The following is an 18,694-nucleotide window of genomic DNA, read 5'->3' on the forward strand; positions in this document are numbered from 1 at the left end:
TTTTTGTTTATTTTATTTGTACTTAAAGTTTGCTCACCTGTGAGTCCATGTGAAGGAGACACACGGCAGCTTTACCTCTAAAATAGTTCAACGTTACTGTATTAAATGCTTTAAATGTCCAGAAAGGAACATTATGTTGCAGCTCTTTCAAAGGTAGAGAGAAAAAGATGTATATTGCACTTTGCCAAATATCGTTTTGTGTTATGTTTGCCTTTTTGTAACTTCTGTAACGTATCATTATTAGGATGATGTTGATCATAACAATGTGATGAAGTGAATATGTAATTGTGGTTTATTCAGTAAAATGCATCTTTGGGTTAAAAACTTTGTCCTGAATTTCTGTGCATGATGTCATCTGAGTTTTTTTTTTTTTTTCGTTTTTTTATGTCAATGTTTGCTTTATGTCAGCTGCTGCTGTTTTGTTCTCTTTGATAAGCCTTTTTGTAAATGATTAAAGATATTTAGGTAAAAGGGGTTGGACTTGCTTTATTTGTCAGAATTGGCTTTGATGACAGTTTACTTTTTTAAAGTTGACATTTAAAAATCAAAATGGATCCAGTTTAATGCATGTTTCTGGTCTTATTGTGAACGATTTATCAGTGTACATTATTTCAAAGGGAGAAAAAAATGTATTGACTGATTTCGACGCTCAAGTTTCAACCAACAGGTACATGAGGCATATCATGAGGTGAGTGTCCTTCCGCAACCCCAAAGTCTAGTATAGATTGCCAACTTTTCACAATCCAATCCAAACCCAGTGGATAAAATCAGTTTTATCTGGTTTGACTCAGTTGCTTTACAAAAATCCAAAAGTGTCGTTTCATGTTGACTTGAAATCTCGACAATCTGAGAAAAAGTCATTTTAAGTATCATTTTACTCCAATATGCTTGATTTATAATGCTCTAATGTTCGAATCTCTTCTTCAGCTCGGAGACCTTAATAGGAGCCTGGTCTTGCTCTTCTGGAGTTGATGTAACGGGCGATTTCGTACTTTGTTCTTCAATCTGCACACCTGTTTTTGACCCCACATTGATTTTGAAGGTTCTGATGGGACTTTTCAGGGGGGTTTCCTTTCCTTGGGAACCAGGCGAGTCAGTCAAGGACCTGGACTTGAACAGAGCTACGGTAGATGAGACTTTCGGAGACAAAGGTTCAGCACTTTTCTCCTTTGGCTCCTCTATCTCTACATTGAGGGTGACAGCGGAGGCGATTTCTCCATTTGCAGGTCCATTTGGCGCCAAGTCACTGGTGGTTTTGTGCTCTTTCTGATGTTCTTCTTCTTTTTCAGGTTGTGTCTCTGTCCTCTCTTCAACTATCGTCTCTGTATCCAAGCTTTCCTCCATTGTTCCATTCATTTGTCCATCTTTTTTCGACCATTGATCCTCTTGTACCTCTTGAGAAACTACTTCGGGAACCAGAGAAGCATCTTCTAAACTTTGTAGATCTGAACACAGGCTTTCCCCTAACTCGTTCAAGTCTTTCTCTAATTCATTAAGCTCATTTTCTGGTCTGTCAATCAGGGCATCAGACTCCTCCCTCTCACCACCAGGCCCCTCCTCTAGCTCCTCCTCCCAGCTCATAAGACTTCCGCTGTTTCCAAAAGATTGACTCAGACTCTCCTGACTCGGGGTGGCGAAACCCTTCTGAAAGAGAAATTAAATGGTGAGAGTGTGAGGACAAGTGCATGTGCTTCAACTTTTCCACAGACAGGTTCCCAGTGCTGAATGGCGGCCATGTTTGACTATTTCAAGTTTTAAAGAAACAGCAGTCGGGTAACACAACATTAAATCTGGCTGAAGTGCTCCATAAATTGCCCTAATTAAACATTTAAACTTTTTTTTTTTTTTTTTTACTGCATCTTCAGTACAATAATTAAATGTTGCTGTTAACTGTTGCATGTCCTGATTTTGCCGAGTTAAATACGTTCCAGGGTCAACCTATTTTGTTGATCCTGGAACAACATTTCTGACTGAAAACTGAATCATAGCCATATCCCTACCCCTAAACCTACCCATAACTTATCCCTAAAATCAGAGGGAAATGATGGTGAATAACACTGATGTAGAAGCACTTAACCCTGGTTGTAAGCCTAAACTTGACAAACTGTAAACTTGTCCATCAAATCTGATTGGTTGATTGTAATGTTGTACTTTGTGAAATCAGGTTAACTGTTCCAGTGTTATTTTAGTACCATTGGTATACCATAGTTTTCCATTTATTTTAATGTTAAAGTTTTAGTAATTTTTTTTTTTTTTTTTAACGTCCATAGAGCTTTTATTCATTTTCATTTCAGTTTTAGTTGTTTTAATACCTCAAATTAAACTAAATGAGAAATGGTGCCTTGGCAACTAGCTGCAAAATTTCAAAGTTTTTTTTTTTATTTTGTATTATTTCATTAATGTTTATTTTAAGTAACAAAAATGTGTGGGGTTTTTTTTATGTTTTTTTTTTTTTTTTGTTAGATAACCCTGTATTTATCAGTTGTAAAAAATTAAAATAAAAATCAGAACAATGTACCACAATGGAAACTACGGAAGAGGATTAGGGCCAAGCAATAATAATAAAATGAAACCATCTCGAGATTAAAGTTGTTAAATTTCGAGAAAAAAGTCGAGATAAAATGTTGAGAATAAACTCATTAAATTATGAGAATAAAGTCATTAAATTACGAGAAAAAAGTCGTAAAAAAGTCATAATTTAATGAATTTGTTCTCGTAATTTAACAACTTTTTTCTCGAAATTTAACAACTTTTTTCTGTAAATTTAACAACTTTAATCTCGAGATGTTTTTTTTTTTATTTTTTTTTTATTATTGCTTGGCCCTAATCCTCTTCTGTAGGAAACACTTTTTCACATTGGGATTTTATTATAGTTATTAGAATTATTACATTTATTAATTTATTTGAAAGTGTTTACCAGTATGCATGTATGTATGTATTTATTTTATTTATTTTAAAATAATTTTATATTAAGTTACATATTATTTCTATTTATTTCAATATTATTTATATACATTTACATATATTTATATTTATTTAAATTTTTATTTATTTATTTATTTTGGGGGGTATAAGTGCAATTTTAACACATTTATGATTTGTATTCTTTTTAGATCAGTTAGAAGAGTTTTTTCTTTTAGGAGTAACATTGAGGAGCATATGATAGTGGTTCACTCAAAATTATTTTTTTTGGAGATCAAAGTATAAAAATGCATCAATTAAAAAAATATTAAATGAAGCAGAAATGGATATTTTTTTAAAGAAAAAAAACACAATGGAAAATGACAACACTTATGTTTCAACACTTATGATATCACTTAATAATGATCTAATTCCTTTACAGATGTTGTTATTAGAGCTATTTTGTCTAAAAATCACATGGGGAAAAAAATATTCCACTGTTAGAACACATAATGCATAACATCTTGGGTTAAATACCTTCTAATGTTTTGGTTATGGGACAAAAAATGTGCTCTCATAAACAACAGACTAATGCGGCATGTTTGTTGCACGTTGTGTCATTGACAAATGCCCCGTCCAGCACAGTTTAGATGTGTGAGACAAGAGTGAACGAATCCAGGCCTTACATGTGAGATGAAGTCGGTGCTGTCGGAGCTGAAGAGGTCAAGGCTGCGTGTCCCGTACAGTAAGCCCGGCTCTCTGGAGCTCTGAGCGCTCAGGGTGTCGAAGATCTCCCCGAGCAGGTCCATCTCCTCCGGGTCAGCCAAGAGAGAAAGATCTTCGTCTTCCTGTATGTCGCTGGTGCCAGAACACTGCTCAGGGCTTTCTGTTACACTGCAAAGGGAGATGTGTTTTAAAGAGACACTTTAAACGGAAAAGCTTGCATGCATCTGTTCCCTCTCCTCTCACCTGTCCTCATAGGTGTTGTTGTCATCCTGTGTCTGTTGCTCCGTGTCCGGATGGCTGGGGTGTTTGCGTGCCGGCCGCCGTGGTCGAGACTGAAAAACAAAGCAGCATAGAAAGAATAGAAAATAAACAAAGCATATTTAGAAAGTAAAGTGCATGTGCTATACTGTGGTTGAACACAAGGTGGAGCCAAACTGATACAATTTTCACACTCAGGTGAATTGGATGATTTTTTTTTTTTTTTTTTTAGGTCTTTTGAAAGAAAGAAATGGACATTTTCCCAAGTTGCTGCCTTTGATTCTATAAAATATTAAAAATATGCAATTAATTGTATATAATATTAATGTATGTATTTAGTTGCCTTCAGGTGTCACTCACCCTGCCAAAGTGCTGTGTGATTGGTAGACGGTTCTGAAGGCAGTCTGATTGGATGAGGCGATAAGTGTGCGTCCCACACACAGACCCGCCTCTCTGTAGCATGTGAGATTCTGTCTGATCCTGAGAGGGAAAATCCAAAGGTTCAATGTAAATTCACAGAGATGTAAATTAACTTGCTTATTTTGTACACAAAGTGGAACCACATATACTTTATAGAACATAAACTCACCTTTGATGACAGGAGGTTTTTCAGCCCAAATTTGCTGTGATATTTGGTCTGAGTGAGAAATTAACAGGTTTTTGTTAGTAACTTTTTTTTTTTTGAAAGAAATAATTTTATTCAGCAAGGATGAATCAAGTTGATTGAAAGTGACAGTAAAAACATTGGTAACATCATAAAAAAATGCTATTACAAAAAAATTCTGTTCTTTTTATAACTTTCTATTCATCAATACATTTTGTTTTTCAAGTTTCCACAAAAATGTGAAGCAGCACAACTGTTTTCAATATTGATAATAATCATAAATGTTCACTGATCATTAAATCATCAAATTAGAATAATTTCTGACAGATCATGTGACACTGAAGACTGGAGTAATAATACCGTAGTCAAATTTGAAGTGGATCCAAACCCTTCATCAAAGTTGTCCTATATATACACTTTGAACTTTTTTGATCCACTTCAAATGTTGAATACTATATTTCAGAATATTACTGTTTACTGTATTTGTCATTAAATAAATGAAGCCATGAGAGTTTTCTTTCAAAAACATTACATAAAGTATATACTCACTGCTTTGTTAGCTGTAGACTTCCATGTCACGATCAGGGCTCCTCCCCCTTTCTGTAAAGTTATATATATATATAAACTGTAGGTATTCTGTGCATACTGAAAATATCCAGTGTAAATATAGTGCGAGTAGTATCTCTTTATAGTTTCTGTCTGAGTAAAACGCACCTTTAAATTTCCTACCCATTGCCGACACAGTTTAGAGCCACCTGAGAGGAATTGAGAGCAGAAGAGATGTTAAAATGAGCACCAAAATAAACTAATCTGATTCTTTGATGAACGTAAATACGCACCTGATGAAGCTCCGCACTGCAGCACCTCTTCCTCAAATGCATCATCCGGCTCTTTGCCCTGGTTCAGCATTTCCAGCCGTCCGTCAATAAACTGAGGACAAAATTAGATTATAATGGTAGATAATATGCAGTCATGTCACGGTTACACATTTAAGTCTGTTTAAATGTCTGTTTCAACCATTGGTAAGCTCAAATGTCATTTGCTCTTGTGAATATTCAATAGTAGAATAACACCAAATGCAATTGGTTGTTGCATACAAGTTAGAATATGATGATGCAGAAGTTGCTAAGCTATTGTATGACTTCTGAAAACTGTAAATATAACATTTGGCAATGTTTGAAAGTTTTATGGTGCTCTTTTTGCAGCTCAATGCAAAAGAGCAGCTTGAACATTCTTCAAAACATCTCCATTTGCGCTCCACGGAAGAAAGTGGTTTTTCGGCATGAAGGGTGAGTGAATGATACTTGGGTGAATTACTTTTACGACATTTTAACTAATAATTCATAAAATAGACTAATTGAGAAAATGTTAACAGTTGATTAACCACAGATATCTCTTTTTTTTTTAAATACCCCTATTATTCTATTTTAAAGGTTCCTAATTTTGTTTTTGAGGTCCCCTACAGTAGGTTTGTATGCATCCATCATCATCAAAAAAAAAAAAAAAAACTTTTTACATTGTTGCATCAGCTCTTTTCTCACACTGTCTGAAACATAAAGTTTGATAAAGTATTCTCTCTAAACCCATTCCTTTCGAGGGACTCCTCTACTCTGGTCTGCTCTGCTCTGACTGGTCAGATGGCCCAGTCTGTTGTGATAGGTCGACCACTTGCAGTGCATTTTTTTCACTTGTCAGGGCCAAAAACAGCATCTTCTCGATGAACGACACAAACCAAATTCTTCTAGTCTCAGCTACAACTACAGTGTTTGAGGGTCAAAGTAGACGTTCACAGGTGAAGACCATTGGCAGGCATTATGCAAATTGTTACAAATCTATGTAGGTTCAAGCATGAAAATGTGTTATGAATTGTAATTTAAATCTGTATATGTAAATAGATAAAGTAAAATAAAATCAACACTTAAATGTGTATTTTGGATGTTTTCTTTATACTAGTGTTATGGAAGCAAAATAGCCCTCAAACTCGACCAGTGCATGAAAAAAATAACAGTTTTGCCTGTAGTATCTTGCCTTAAGATAATTACTGACATTGTGGATGCGTGTGCTTGCAGTTACCTCTTTGAAACACTGCAGGTGAACGGCGCTTTCCAAAAACTCCCGCATGCTTTGAGACTTATGACTCAGAAACAACTCGTTACAGAACACGACCGGCCCTTCCTTCAAAGTAAGAGAGAGGAACATTGAAGTGAGCATTTATAAACCTAAGACTAATGTTTATCTAAACTCTCCTCACTCACAGCAGGCGACTGCAAGGCATCTCTATATCCTCCAAACAGCAGAGCCTGCGCTCGGAGGAAAGCGTGAGCGACCCCTGACCCGGCCGATGCCGCCTGTCTTTTCAGCCTGACCTTCAGTCCCGCCACCTGTAGAAACAGTGTTTGCCGTAAACCTTCAACCATTGTGTGTCAGAGACCTGTGAGGAGAAAACGAGTCTCACCACGTCGGCCGGGATCTTTTTCAGGTCCTCGTGGGGCGACTCCAATGTGTTGGTGTCAACGTTTAGTATGACCACGTCCTCCAGAGCTCGACTCTTGACTCTCTGTTACAACGAAACACAGAAGGAACCGTAATGTGAATGTTTATGTGACACAAACTGAGAGAAAACACTAAAATGAGAGATTATCATCGTACCTCCGCCAGGCTGGAATGGACTCCAATGAGGTATGGCATTGGCGCGCTAAAAAAATGAAGGTGAGGTAGAATTAATCGGCGTTGACAGAAGATGTGTTTTCAATCACTGACCTAAAGGCTTTTATATATATATATATATATATATATATATATATATATATACTGTATTTGTTTTTTTTTATATGTATTTAATATGTTTTTCTTTTTTTTTCTAGCGTTTGGCACTCCTTGAGATTGCTCTTTATTATTATTCTTTTCTTTACTGGTTTTTATTTTCATTTATAACTTCTGTCTGCATTATGTTATTGAAATTTTATTTTCATCAATTTTCTGTAACACTTTACAATAAATTTCCATTTGTTAACAGTATTAGTTGATGTGAGCTAACTGTGAAAAATACTTATAAATCATGAATTAATCTTAGTTAATATTTAACATTTCTAATACATTATTAAAACTGAATGTTGTATCTGTAAATGTTAAAGGAACACTTATTTTTTTTTAAAAATAGGCTCATTTTCCAGCTCCCCTAGAGTTAAACAGTTGAGTTTTACGTTTTCAAATCTATTCAGCCGATCTCCGGGTCTACCACTTTTAGCATAGCTTAGCATAGATCGTTGAATCTGATTAGACCGTTAGCATTGCACTCAAAAAAATGACCAAAGAGTTTCGATATTTTTTCAGGCGCAATGATATTTGGCAGCGTCTCTCACAAATGTCTCCATGGTTGCAAGGCACGCTCCCTGTGCAAGCAGGGGGTCACAGGCGGTGCGTAATATCATTGCGCCTGCTGCACTCATGGTACGGCAGCAAAGTTCCTTGGAATGAGAGTATAGCCATATTGGCCTAGAAAACCACAACTTTTCATTTTCCGTCAGTCTTAGTACATGGTGTAACTACAGAAGGGTCAAGTTTTAAATAGGAAAAATATTGCAACTCTTTGGTCATTTTTGAGTGAATCCATTCAGCTGATCTCCAGGTCTGGCCACTTTTAGCATAGCTTAGCACAGTTCATTGAATCTGATTAGACCGTTAGCATCTCGCTCAAAAATGACTAAAGAGTTTTGAAATTTTTCCTATTTAAAACTTGACTCTTCTGTAGTTAAATCGTGTACTAAGACCGATGGAAAATGAAAAGTTGAGGTTTTCTAGGCCAATATGGCTAGGAACTATACTCTCATTCCGGCGTAATAATCAAGAAACTTTGCTGCCGTATCATGGGTGCAGCAGGCACAATGATATTACACACCGCCTGTGACCCCCTGCTTGCACAGGGAGCGTGCCTTGCAACCATGGAGACATTTGTGAGAGACGCTGCCAAATATCATTGTGCCTGGAAAAATATTGAAACTCTTTGATAATTTTTGAGCGAGATGCTAACGGTCTAATCAGATTCAATGAACTATGCTAAGCTATGCTAAAAGTGGCCAGACCCGGAGATCGGCTGAATGGATTCAAAAACGGTAAAACTCAACTGTTTAACTCTAGGGGAGTTGGAAAATGAGCCTATTTTCAAAAAAAGTGGAGTGTTCCTTTAATAGACCTTATTTAAAAGCTCTACATGTTCTCTACAAAAATAATTTATTAAAAAATAATTAAATAAAATTAAAATAAAAGTTATCTTTTTGAGTTCATGTTTTTAAAGTGTTATTTTAATATAAATAAATATTACAATTGATATTAGTTATTCTTTGCAGAGGCAAAATATTAGTCAATCGTCGACTTTTACGCCCATGGAGAGTCCCCTTAAACCACATGTACGTGTGTGTCTCATACCAGCAGTAGTCCAGCAGATGAGGTGGCAGCACTGGAATGAAGATGTGCTGCCAGTACATGGGGAAGAGCATCCCGTTACACGCGTGTACGCAGGCCGTGAGCTGAACACACACAAAACACTGTTAGCTGCTGTTTGGTGCATGTTTGATGAAGCCCTGTCCTGACTACATGCAAAACAATAAAATTATAGTATCAAGGGACTTTTCTGTCTTCGCTGAAAGAAATGACAAATTCTCAGACAATCTGAGGATGATTTTTTTGCATGTAGATTTTTTGTGTCATGCCTGGTTAGGTGTTAAGGCGTTTTTGCACTGGGGTTTCTGATGAGGAACCAAGTCCATTTGACCATTGTACTCTTTGTTGGGTTGATTTAGAAAGCTGCACCAAAATGCACTTGCATGTTTCATATGTGATCTGACATAATTTATGGAAGATTACTTTTTATTATAGCATATTGACCTCGTTCATATGGATGATATCATCACGCTTACTAACTATAGACCTTATGCGACAGAGAAACATGCATGAACTTCCATTTTTTGCAGTAGCCCTGTATATTTCTATAGCATCGCTGGTGAAGAATAATTAGCTGGTGAAGTGGATTTACTTATTGTAAAGTTAACAAAAGTTATCATGAGCATTGTAATGTTTAAAGCAGATGTCTTAACAAATGTCAGTAGACCAGGAAAATTTTAATTTATATTATATGTAATTCTTATAATTATTTATTCATAAATACGTAAGATCGCTGTGGAAGTCAAAAGACAATGAGCGCAATGCTGAAAAAGGGCGGGGCTACATAAGGGAGACAGAGCACATTTAGGCCACGCCCACACCACGGGGGAAAACAATCCGTCTCCATTGACTTTGTATTGCGTGAGGCTGCCTCCATGTCATTTCTGACTTATAACAAAAAACAGAACAATGTCTAAATGTCTTTCCCCCCCGGTGGGCGTGGTTTTCAGATTATGACGCATTGCTCTCTGTCTCTATACACACAATGATTGGCTGATGGGGGAGGTGTCTCTGTCAGTGATTTATTAATAGAAATTTTGTAGAATGAGTTATCACGTTGCCGTATTCAAATAAAGATTTTAAAATGTAGTCTAAGTATCAGTAATTAAACAAGTAGATGTTCAGCTAATTGTCAGCCTCTTACATGTCTGCATCTCGAGAGATTGCAAAATTCAAGTGACAAATGATGTTTTGTAAACAAATTTCAGGAGGACTATGTTCGAATGGTCTTTGTAATCAGCTCAAGAGGAGGCATACATATACAGCTGACACATCTATAGTCACCTCAACAGTTTTCAGCATCCCTCCGTCACACCGACTCCTCACTCTCGGCTTGTTCATATTCTCAGGATATGGAGGAGTACTATTTTGGGCTAAATTCTGAGTTCGGAGCTTGGAAATATACTTATTATGCTCTATTGGATCACTTGTAAGTGTGAACTTGTGAAAACAACTGACATGTAATCTGACATTATTTTCTTTTTTTTTTTTTTCCTTCTTTTTTAAAGGTTTATTTTTTGGCATTGTGGAAGAGTGAAGTGGAAGAGCTAAAGGGGCAAGATGGGATTGGGAAAGGTCCACGAGCCGGAACTTAAACTCAGGTCATGTGAGCTGCCCACAAGGTTATCGGCACTTATTTTCAACTTGGCCGCTATGTTTTATTCTCCATCATGCAATACATTTTGCCCATATATAAATGAACATTTTACGTAATCGCAGATTGAAATCTATAAATCAATACATTTATTGTATTTATGATGAAAAGGTTCAGCACTCAAGGCTCTATCTTCTATCATCTCAATGGTGTACAGTGTCTTTGGGTGGATTGCTGGCAGACTTCCATTTTATGATTGTTTGTGATTTGGTCTTAGAGACTTAGAAGTCCTCTTGACTAATCCTAACGTTACACAAATTTAGGAGCTAGTTCTGACACTAAAATGCTTTGTGAAATAGAAGAAAAAAGAATTTAGAGCAAAAATTTAGGAGTCCTAAATTTCAGACTGACATTATTTTTAAGAGTTAGGAGCAACTTTTAGCCTTAATATGTTTTGTGAATACAGCCCTTGATAATTTTGAATGAATGTTCTATTAAAGGATTAGTTCACTTTCAAATAAAGTGTTCCTGATAATTTACTCACCCGCATGTCATCCAAGATGTCCACGTCCTTCTTTCTTCAGTTGAAAAGAAATTAAGGTTTTTGATGAAAACATTTCAGTATTTTTCTCCTTATAGTGGACTTCAATGGCCTCCAAACGGTTGAAGGTCAAAATTACAGTTTCAGTGCAGCTTCAAAGGGCTTTAAATGATACCAGACGAGGAATAAGGGTCTTAACTAGTGAAACGATTGGTACTTTTCTAAAAAAAATTAAATGTATATGCTTTATAATGACAAATGATCACTTTTCTAAGTGGTTCCGACTAAACAGCACTTTTGTTTTCTTCAAAAAGCTTATGCAGTATGTCCTACGCCTTCCCTATTCTACTTACAGAACGAACGCAGCACCAGTTCCATTTTTTCAGTAAGTTTTTCGAAAATGACCGATCGTTTCACTAGATAAGACCCTTATTCCTCGTCTGGTATCATTTAAAGCTCTTTGAAGCTGCACTGAAACTGTCATTTTGACCTTCAACCGTTTGGGTTCCATTGAAGTCCACTATAAGGAGAATAATCCTGGAATGTTTTCATCAAAAACCTTCATTTCTTTTCAACTGAAGGACATGGACATCTTGGATGACATAGTGGTGAGTAAATTAACAGGAACATTTTATTTGAAAGTGAACTAATCCTTTAACATTACTGGAAGAACATTTGTTTATAACTTTAGTAAAACCTTGCCAGAACGTTCTGAGAATGTTCCCTGTTAGCTGGGGATATGGATTGAAACAACATGCTGGTGAAAGATGTTTTGAGTGAACTATTCCTTTTAAGGTTCACATTAACATTCATGCATTTTGGTAGATGAATTTATCCAAAGCGAATTACATTGCAGTCAAGGTATGCAGTTCAGTACATGCATTCCCTGAATTGAACTCATGACCTTGGTGTTGGTAGCGCCACGCTCTACTGTTTTCATTTAAGTTTTAGTAGCCGAAGCGAATCAAGACACAAAAGCTGCTGCACACTGAACTCACCGTGCTGAGTTTGCTGCAGTAAATGAGGATCCGTCTCTCGAACAACATGCTGGCGTAGAGCTGCAGCAGGTTCCCCACGTCCACGGCCACCACCAGCTCTGTCAGGTTCCTCTGAAACACATAAGACCCGAGAAATGACCAGGCAGATCAAATCCACACATTTTTGAAATCATAGATTAGAAACAACGGGAAAAACTCACACTCTCTGGAATAGAGGGCAAGGCCTTGGGATCTGGCGCGATAAAGTACGGGATCTGATGAAGAGAAACATTATTTCACAAAAGTGCCAAACTAAATTGCAGCGTTGGATCACAGCTACCACATGAAAGAAGTTAGGCCTTCGAGTTAGTCTGCCTAAAGGGTTTTAGGCTAGATGAACAAAGGTTTTGTGATTATTCAAGTTAGTTAGTGTTTTAGTTAAGCATTGATTAAGGTCCTTTTTTGTGGTTAGCTTCACATGCAGGATTAGGTCAATCTCATGTTACGGCTTGTATTAGGATTTATTAGATGCTGGAGTGAAGGTTTAGTCCGGTCGGCTCGTTCTAAAGCGGGTCAGGGACTCACCCCTGTTGACTCCTCCCCTTTAGGGGCGTGTCCAAAGATGCCAGGCATCTCAGTTCGGATCATTAGCTTTCCTCCCTCAGTGAAGAACAAACGACCCTGATTGTGATGTCACACTTTATGTCATAAACGGAACTTCCACCAGCCAATCGGAACTTACCATCTGCAGCGTGATGGAGCCGTTCGCCGGAGGGACAGGGTGCTTGTAGAGAACAGAGAGCAGCTCTTTCATCTCATTCGTCTTCCAGGGTGTTCAAATAAATAAAATGGCATTAGATACATTAACGGTCAACAGTTTTGAATTTTTTTTTTTTTTTTTTTTATGTAGGCTGCATTTATTTAATGAAAAATACAGTAAAAAAACAATAATGTTGTGAAATATCATTACTATTTAAAAATCTCGTTTTGAAATGTAATTTAATTCTGTGGAGGCAAAGCTGAATTTTCCACACAAAAAAAAAAAAAAAAAAACTTTTTTCAACATTGATATTAATTATTCAACCATTATTAATTATTCAAAACCAATAACAATTGAGTAGAAAATCAGCATATTATTACTGAAGGATCATGTGACACTGAAGACTGGAGAAATGATGCTTAAAATTAAGAATAAATTACATAAATTTACAATATATTACAACAGAAAACAGATATTTAAAATTGTAATAATATTATTCACAATATTACAGTTTTTACTGGAGTTCTGATCAAATATATCTTGCTGAGCAGAAGAGACTTTATCAAGATCTACTTTAACTAGATCTTCTGCTAGTGTAAGTGTATAAATAGCTTTTTAAATGTGGATCATGAGGAGAGGGTTAAAGCCTTACCTGCCCTTTCGTTGCGTAGTCCGCTAAATTATTCAGAAGTTTATAGAAGACTTCAAACCATGGCAAATAACTGAGAGTGAAAGAAATCGCACTTTAGTCAGGTCAAACGACTGCTAAGTCTGTTTTTATGTATTTACATTGAGTTAAAACTAAGAACTTAAAAGCAGATCATAACTCTAACATTAATGTAGAGTTTGTTACATGGAAATTAGCCTAAGTGAGTGTGGTTAGCCAACAGCCATGAGAAGTAGACTGTTAATAATTAAAAGGGCTCATCAATCATGTACATTGAGGATGAAACTGAGGTGTTTCATGTGCATTTTGCGCATTTGAGACCTGAGTATGCACAAGCAGGTCTGAGAGCTGGACGTGAGCCTGCAGAAACCGAAGCGCTGACATCCCTCCAGATCGGTCAAGACGAATGTGAAGTGCTGCACGGCAACAGTGTCCTTCGCCCTGTCAATCGACCGACCGACCGATCGGTTAATCAGTCATTAAAGGTAAAAAGACTGGAGTGTGCATTACCATATTTAATATTAATAATGAATGATTATCACCTCTCTATGTCATATGGGAAGCAGAAGCGAGGCAAGGACTGCAGAGACTCCTGTGTGAGAACAGCAGATGTATTATCAATCAGTGTCTGTGCAAATATTGCTTTGCATTCACAACCCACTTTACATGCGTAACGTGAGATATTTCCGAGTTCAACAGGAAGTGGAGTGGATCATAAAAAGTGGGTGTTTTTGATACCAGAATGTGGATGTTGGTGGATCTGAGAGGATTTTTTGACCCAGATGTGGAGGCTGAAGGTCAAATTCACCCGGTAAGGCCTCTTTTGTTTAAAATCTATCCTCACTTTTTTCATATGTGTTAAAATACCTTTCACTGTTGAGTTTAGAAAGACTAAAACAATGACTACGTATATAATAAACTATCGTTAATACACTGTACACAAATATATTAAGACTAGTATTAATTGATTAATGATCAATTTATAATTTCTAAATTATTATACAAGTATTATATACAACCAGTTATTTAGGAGTTGTTCATAAGATATAGTGATAAGATAAAAAGTGTAAGTAAATGATTAATAAACTATTTAAATGTACATTTATACAACTTATTATTTAGACATATAGTAATAGTTACTCAGTGTGTTAATAAATGATTTATTAACACATATTCCTACTGCAATTCATGATTAATTCAGGTAGTTATAAAACATTTAGTAGATTTAGTCAGTTAACTATTTTTATGATCTCATCTAAAGTGACGACTATTTATGCCTCGTAAAGCTTTTATAAATGAGATTTTAAAGTTATCTTAAACACAATACAGTAATACAGAACATAAAAATATTTATTTCAAGATGCAAAAAAATGAAACTGTATAACTGTACACTTAATATAAGATGAAAAATAAACCTCTGCAATATAAAAAGGAACTAAACAAGCAACAAAAATTAAGCAAGAACTAATTATTTTATATATTGCAGAGGTTTATTTTTCATGTTATATCCAGTGTACAGTTTCATTTTTTGCATCTTGAAATAAATAGTTCTATGTTCTGTATCACTGTATTGTTTAAGATAACTGAGCCTTTAAACCTCCTTTATAAAAGCTTTACGAGGCATAAACAGTCGTCACTTTAGATGAGCTCACAAAAATAGTTAACTGACAACTAATAAATGTTTTATAACTACCTGAATTAATCATGAATTGCAGTCTTAATAAAGCATTTATTAACACACTGAGTAACTATTACTCTAAATATTACTAATAAGATGCATAAATGTACATTTAAATAGTTTATTAATCATTCACTTACACTTCCTAAATGATCTTATGAACCACTGACAACTCCTAAATAACTGGTTTGTAAATAATGTAGAAATGATAAATTGATCATTAATAAAGTATGAAAATACAATTATTAAACACATTATAGATATGCAAGAACAAAGCTGCATTTATAAACTGCTTACTAATGTCTATTAATGCTTTATAAATGATGAATGAACTATTTACTAATGCTTAATTGAAGATTCATGCAAGTGTTACCAGTAAGGGTTTAGTTTACGGTCCAATTCTCATTAGTAACAAGTTGCTTGTTTGCATGCAAATTAGGATATTGGCTTTTTATTAATACAGATATTAATAATGCCTTTGTTCTGCATGACCATATTCTACATCCCTTCACCCTACCCAATAGCTAAACTTAACATCTACCTTACAAACTGTTAATAAGCAGTAATTAGGAGTTTATTAAGGCAAAAGTCATAGTCAAAAGTGAGAATTGGACTCTAAATTGTGACCAAATAAATAAATAAAAAACAGAAGGAAAGAACCACAATGATCCCGAGGACTAACCTCATCATTAAAGTCTTCGGGGAACTGAAACAGCACACCAGGATCTACTCAAATAGAAAGAAAACACAGACCCGGGTCAGGCACATCAGTTCATTTCTCAACTAGAGGATGTGGTTAAAGTCAGGTCAGTTATCCACATAGTTCAGCCTGGTTCTTACAGGTCCAACCCCATCTCTCTTTAGACTGTCAGTGTTTCCCATCACCACCCTGCTCATAGCAGATGATAACTAGTTCCCCTGCCTTTTCTCTTTCTGATGAGCGTATATCAGCCCTGCTGTGCGGTTTTTCTGGTTCTGTCATGTGACAGGAAGAGCCATTCTCAGAAAAGACAGGCTTGTGCGTGCATGTGTGTTTATTACATCAGTTAGTCAGTGTGTATGTGTGTGGTACCCACCTTTATCTCTGGCGATTGGACATGAGGCTTGAAAGAACCAGTAGAAGGTTTTATCAGGGTTTTCTCTGAGAACAACAAAACAACGAGCAAAAGAGTCATCATTACAAAACAATCATTGAAATCACACCAGAAAAACATTAGGCACGTCTGATGTGAAACATATATAAGAATGGCCAGCGACTCTGAATAGGATCAGCAATGAATCATTATCTTCTGTTCTTCTCTGTTTCTTAATGCAGCGCTTCACGCGTGGAGCAGGATGTGGTCGACTGCTAAATTAGTTGAAGCACATCAACAGAAAATACTTCTGAACATACTGGCCGGCCTTAATTGCCTTCGTGCAAATGTAATGATCCTAACAGCATGTTTGTGGCAGGAAAAACTGCATAAATGACAAAATATCAGTCATTTGCTCTTGAGAGAATTTAAAGAGAAATGTTTCATATTGAGATCTATGACTTTTAATGGCAGATCAGAGCACAATTTGAGAAAGATCGGAGTCTTTATTTGCGATATGTTATTTATGATTCCTTCCTATCCTGATAGATAGTGTTGAAGATGTTAATAGTTAATGTGAATTTCTACACCAGTGTGAACTTAATGCATCCAAAAACACCTACAGATTTCCGACACAATGCAACAGCGATGATGAAAAGTGACGTGCATCCTGTAGCATTTCATTGCGCAGAGACACTTTTTATTTTGTCTAATGCAATGACATTGACAGATTTTAATGACTTTTGAAGCCGCTGTGCATTTCCACAAGACAGCTTGAAATGAAGGACAGAGAGATAATGCTTCTGCATGAACATCTGCTCTCCTCGCATCTCACTGGAAATCTGTCCAAACTCTCCATCTGCAGACCTCAACTCGGCACTTTCCAAATGTTGCTGTTTTGGTGTTCGAGTTCATTCGCTGAATCGTGACATGATAGAAAAGCCTCGCGTCCGAGAACGACAGAGCGAGGAAGAGGAAGTAAGCAGGAGACCACAATATGAGCAAACAGAGAAATCAAGAGACAAACGGAGAGAATCTTACTTTATCCTGGAGCCCATGATGCACTTGTATGTTAGGGCCCATTCGGGGGTGTTCAAGCATCAGCAGACCAAAGTCATTAGATCCTTTATTAACATGCTTCGACACACACGCTTCTGCACACACACATCCTCACATCAAACAGCCAATTCCGCCGACTAGCACACAACTTAAGACAGCACTTCCTGATCTGTGTGTGTGTGTGTGTGTGTATGTGTGTGTGTGTGTGTGTGTGTGTGAGCGAGAGAGACCTACATGACGTTTGCCGGTCTACTGATGCTATAATATCCACTTTATAATCGCATATTCTCAATAAGAACTAGAGTTTTTTGCCTTCTGGTAGATCGAGTCTCATCTTTAGGCTGAATCACTTCAGAAATCTCTTAATTAGACTATTTCAAAATGCTCACTTATCACTGTATGTAACATTTCATGCACTTTTACTATTATGTAAAAATTGTTGAATGAGTGTTGTGCACAATAAACTTACACTTTCACCTAGTGATGATTGAAAACAAACACATGGAAGAGGAAACACAGGAACTTACTTCCTCTATCACTGCTGTTTTTTTTATGCTCTCATCATTCCTCTTGTGTTTGCTCTCTCTCTCTCTCTCTCTCTCTCTCTCTCTTAGACTAACACTAAGGGTGATCATCATGTGCTGAGCAAACAGGTAACTTTGTCCTATTTTCACAGACGTACACTTTCTCAGACAGAAACACACTATATTCTGACAGCTTCTTTGACTAATAGTGTCATTGCTTAGAAAGTACATCCAAGTGGTACCAATTTTTGTGCAAACTGGTTCCCTCTAGTGTTCAGTGGAGGATCAGCATGAAAATTGAGGAAACCGTAAAGATGTCCAGCTTTCTGAACGCGAGTAAAATATTATTTAATGGTTAGTAGTAATAGGACGTTTTCGATTTAATTTGCCATCTTTCTACGGAAGCCCGTTTCCACCTCAAGATAAAAAAAATTAAGGTAACTGTGATTAATGTTTTACTCACAATTATGAGTAATTGTGTCTCATTATTGCCTCAAAACTGTGATTTAATTTCTCGCAATTGTGATTGTTTCTTATTTTCACAGTAACCTGCCATATTTATTTTGTGGAAACGAGAAATCATAAAATCTAACATGCTGAAATGGTCATTAACGCGTCATGTCTCTCATTCAATTACGAATGAACCACGTCCACACATAGGCTATATTTTCAATTCAGAACAGCTAAATTTGACCAAAAAAGTCTAATACTTTTCATAGTCGTCAGTCATTTAACGTTTCTAACATGAAACTGAAGTTGTTTGAATTGTTTAGCTACATCTTACCTCGGTCGGCTCGCACTCTGTGACAGTCAGCTAACTGTTCGTGCTTATCAAACCTCCAACAAATCATTCCCACCTCTGGCATTAAAGACCTTTTATTATTTATTTAGT

The 18,694-nt window shown here is 36.3% G+C and overlaps 1 protein-coding gene across 2 annotated transcripts; it reads right to left on the bottom strand.

The window, feature by feature from the left end:
• Positions 1-454: 454 nt before the first annotated feature.
• Positions 455-17,440, bottom strand: dennd1c (DENN domain containing 1C). 2 transcript variants are annotated; one of them, XM_067402967.1, is made up of 23 exons: positions 17,261-17,440; positions 16,223-16,287; positions 15,829-15,872; positions 14,011-14,060; positions 13,790-13,909; positions 13,454-13,523; positions 12,784-12,864; positions 12,627-12,701; positions 12,263-12,316; positions 12,063-12,173; positions 8,915-9,015; positions 7,139-7,184; positions 6,945-7,046; positions 6,745-6,870; positions 6,563-6,664; positions 5,329-5,419; positions 5,204-5,244; positions 5,039-5,089; positions 4,475-4,522; positions 4,246-4,365; positions 3,871-3,959; positions 3,588-3,795; positions 455-1,644 (listed from the first exon to the last, which is right to left on the bottom strand). In XM_067402967.1, exons 1-23 carry the CDS (start codon positions 17,275-17,277, stop codon positions 904-906), a joined length of 2,553 nt encoding a protein of 850 aa, XP_067259068.1. In that variant the 5' UTR covers positions 17,278-17,440; the 3' UTR covers positions 455-903. The 2 variants fall into 2 exon arrangements, with proteins under 2 accessions (XP_067259068.1, XP_067259069.1); XM_067402968.1 differs by lacking the exon at positions 12,627-12,701 and having other exon boundaries at positions 456-1,644.
• Positions 17,441-18,694: the final 1,254 nt, after the last annotated feature.

This window comes from Chanodichthys erythropterus, chromosome 12 (genome assembly GCF_024489055.1).
Source record: "Chanodichthys erythropterus isolate Z2021 chromosome 12, ASM2448905v1, whole genome shotgun sequence".
Taxonomy (NCBI): domain Eukaryota; kingdom Metazoa; phylum Chordata; class Actinopteri; order Cypriniformes; family Xenocyprididae; genus Chanodichthys; species Chanodichthys erythropterus.